This window comes from Buceros rhinoceros, unplaced genomic scaffold (genome assembly GCF_000710305.1).
Source record: "Buceros rhinoceros silvestris isolate BGI_N320 unplaced genomic scaffold, ASM71030v1 scaffold26354, whole genome shotgun sequence".
NCBI classification, from domain to species: Eukaryota; Metazoa; Chordata; class Aves; order Bucerotiformes; family Bucerotidae; genus Buceros; species Buceros rhinoceros.
In genome coordinates, this window is record NW_010406913.1 from 3,739 (window position 1) to 7,373 (window position 3,635).

Below are 3,635 nucleotides of genomic sequence, written 5' to 3' on the forward strand. Positions count from 1 at the left end.
CCCTTTGAAAAAAAAAAATCCTGGTTTATGGTTTTTAGGGAGTGTTCTCATGCTGGATTGGGTAACATTTCTAGCTCCATCTTCAGCAGTGCTTCCCTGAAGCCTCACTTCTGTCTCTGCATTTCCAGGTAAAAATCCTGACGCAGAACGAGAACAGCAAGCTGCAGGCAGCTCTGGTCAGCAACCTGAAGAGCGCCGTCACTGCCGCCTTCCTCATGCTGCCCGAGAGTTTCTCTGAAGAAGAGCTCTACCTGCAGATCGCGGGACTCTCCTACGCTGGTTAGTACACGGTGTCCATAGCTGCTAAGCAGAAAAGCTGTCGTACCGCAGGAGGAAGCCTGGTATGCGATGAGTCCTCTGTTCCCTTGCTCTGAGCCTGCACTGCTGCGTGTTCCAACAGCTGTTGTCTAATGCGCTGTTACGTGGCTAATTGTGCTTATTCGTAGAAAACAGGTGTAGGTACACAAGCAAAACTTCTCATAGCTGCTTGATTTATGAACAGCTGACTGTGGGTGATTGAATACGGTGAACTAATGGCTCCTGATCGGGAATGGTCATGACAAAGGCTGTCAGTTAAGTTCAGGGGTTTCCTGTTTCTATGGATTGTATTTTGGTTTCAGTGATTTGAAACCTTGGAAAAAATCTTCTTTCTGCTCTGTGTAATGTTGGTTCACCTGGTAGTCTGACCCATACTTTGCTACCTCTTCCTCTTTGAGTGAGCTCTGCTTAAGGTTCTTACTTAGTTAACTTCAAGACCCAGGTTATGACTCTTCACTGCGCATTCAGCACTCGCCTCCTGGTTCATGTTTGCTAATGGGGTTTCTGGTAAGAGAATTTCCTCCTTTCTTCAGTTAAAAACTGGTATGAGTTGGTATGGGGAAGAAAATAAGAAAGGACTCCAAATGACTCTTCAGTACCAGGTTTAATCATTACAATTAATTCAGCATTGCTCTTAGATGTTGGTATCCTTAGCAAAATCACCATGAATGAGTTTGGGTGGAGTTGTACTTTATAGAGCACTTTCTGTCCTCATATAGAAATGCAGGTTTGGCGGTTTGGCTTCTAAAACCAAAGGTGCAGGTAGGCAGGTTGGGTTCATAAGCTGCAGCTTGGCTCTGTTCTTCACGTAGATATTTCTGGTCAGTTTAGATCGCAGCTCGTTCAGCTTGTCCTTCGCAGTTTTTTTGTGTGTCGTTCTCTGTTTGACAAGACAGTGCAGAGGGCTGACAGTGAGGTGCTAACCTGGCGGGTTTGCCGCAGGTCTGCGTTTCTGCCCACCCGACACCTGCCCAGGAACATCACAAGAGTCTTGGTGGGCACTAGTGGCCAAGACTCCTTTTTGTGTCAGTCCTTGGAAACGGTGCAATTAGCTGAAAATGTGGGAGACCCATCTGTAAGATGTTGAAACTGGCTCTGCTGAGTGATCAGAGCTAAAGCAACAAACAAGGCTCCCGGTCAGGAATGGTCAAGACAAAGGCCATCAGTTGCGTGTTTGGGGATATTTTAGTTTGCTGCTGTTTTGTTAAGTCTTAAACTTTCCAGAGGGTAAACCAGTAGACAAAGTGGATTTTATGTGTTACTCTAATCGCTCTCCTTAGAGAGAGGCTGCTGAGAAGAGTTGTTCATGCTTCAGTGTGGAAAATGTTTATCCTGTTATTTTCTGATGTATTTTTTTGAGAGCAGTGAGTCAGTACCGTTTATATGGGAGGTGTTTGTTTTGCGGCTTGGCATAAATGGAAATAAACTCGGTCACGCCAGCAAGTTGCCACCTTGCGGCAACATTTATCCCCTGAATGGGGGAAGTGGGAAAATGACTGGATTGAGGATTTTGTTTGTTGAGATGTGCTGCACTGAGCCTGCAGCTCCTGGCTGGTCACCCTGGAGGCTCCCTGGGCAGCGCCTGATGGAGGTCGATGAACAGACTGACTGTCTTTTCACTTCTCCTCTTTGACACTTTTCAGTCACTTTTCAGTATCATAAAAGAAAGGGTCAAGGTCAGTGACGTAGCGGGGTGTTAAAAGGAGTTGTGTTTGGAAACTGCTGACAAAAGAGATGGCTAAGAGGAAAAGGAGATGCTCGGATCTTACTGCCACTGCCATTAGCTGTTCTTCAGGTACTACCCTTGAAGTGCTGAGACAATACAAAGTATTTTCTTTCAGTATTGGAACACTGATAGGTATTTGTTTCTGGATGCAGAGTACTGGGGCCAGTCGGTTTGTGCAGTAATCTGGTGAAACTCATGAATGGTTGTGAAGAACAGAACTGTTTTCCTGCTGCTTTCGAGGATGGACTGGACAGCTGGAGTGTTTTTGTGGTCCCAGTAGAAATGTGACACGTGGGTTGATGACACTGTAGCATATCAGAGACCACGTAATGATTCTGAATCTTATTCTCTGAGCTGGAAGGTATTCGAATAGTATTTTTTGGAAGGTGAACCTTAATTGTAGGCATCAGCAGAATTGGAGAATAGTCCTAGGTGACAGCTTTGTGCTGTGTTGGTTTCTGCTGTACTCTCCTTTGGGTTTTCATTTCTCTCCCGATGAAGTGACTGTTCCTCTTTTCTTGACTAGGTGATTTCAGAATGGTAATAGGAGAAGACCGGTCCAAAGTACAGAACATCGTGAAACCGAATGTTGCCCACTTTCAGAAGCTGTATAGTAACATACTGCAGGACTGCCCTCAGGTGGTCTATAAGCACCATCTGGGACGGCTGGAGGCAAGTGTTCTTCAGAACAGTTTTAAAACCAGCGCGTGGCAGTGCGCCATCACCCTGACAGAAGGCAAGAGCTGTGCGGTACGCTCAGGAGAGCAGCTGTAGTCGTATTTGCTGTTGGTGATGTTTCCAGGTTTAGTTAATTCTGCAAGCAGCAGCCTTGCCTGAAATACCAGTCTCTGCACGGGCAGTAACCAGTGTTCGTTTTCATTGAGTATGGGCACAGATCTAGAGCCCTAACAAGGGAACAAGAGGAGCTTGCTTTAAAATCTGTGTTCTAGTGATTACTTTATGGAAACAACAGTCTGGGCAGGGATGAATAAACATACAGTTTGTGTTGAACAGATTAGGCGGTAACTTAGAGGTGCAACTTTCTGCAGTCAAAAACTGCGCCTAACAAAACACCCCTTGAGCACTAGTGATGCAGATCGGTGGATTACACTCACATGAAATTCTGACGTGGTCTGTAAATACCCACTACTAACCCAATTTTTTCCTAATATTTGGGAAACAAGTATCCAGAATGACAGTGTCTTGAATTCCACCATTCTGGCATTGAGGTGTAGGTTTAACATTGCAGTTAGGGGAGAGATGCCCCCCAAGTCAGGGCTCCAGTGGCAGTTTTTCCTCGTGTGGTGTCCATGTGTGACTATTCCAGTGTGAGACATATTTCAACATGAAGTTACAAACAGCTCGAGTTGTCTCACGTACACGGGTGTCTCTTTATCCTCGGGTCACCATGGTAATTTTCTCCCAAACACCTCTTTGTAGAACATGTTTTTATTAGAAACTGAAGTACTGATACGAGGAATATTGAGTACAGTAAATAATTTCACTGCATTGCTTTGTGTACAGTGTAGGTGAGTCTGTGTTCTACTGCAGCCGTCTCCATGTCTCCTTACCAAGGTGCTTTTGAACAGTT

General features: G+C 45.3%; 1 protein-coding gene across 1 annotated transcript in view; it reads left to right on the forward strand.

Annotated features, from left to right (window-relative positions):
• The window catches only part of TAMM41 (TAM41, mitochondrial translocator assembly and maintenance protein, homolog (S. cerevisiae)), a 16,977-nt gene that overhangs the window by 3,134 nt on the left and 10,208 nt on the right, over positions 1-3,635 (forward strand). Inside the window, exons 3-4 of the mRNA XM_010134298.1 lie at positions 129-279; positions 2,571-2,716. Coding sequence (XP_010132600.1) covers positions 129-279; positions 2,571-2,716 — 297 coding nt within the window. The remainder of the gene's footprint in view (positions 1-128; positions 280-2,570; positions 2,717-3,635) is intronic.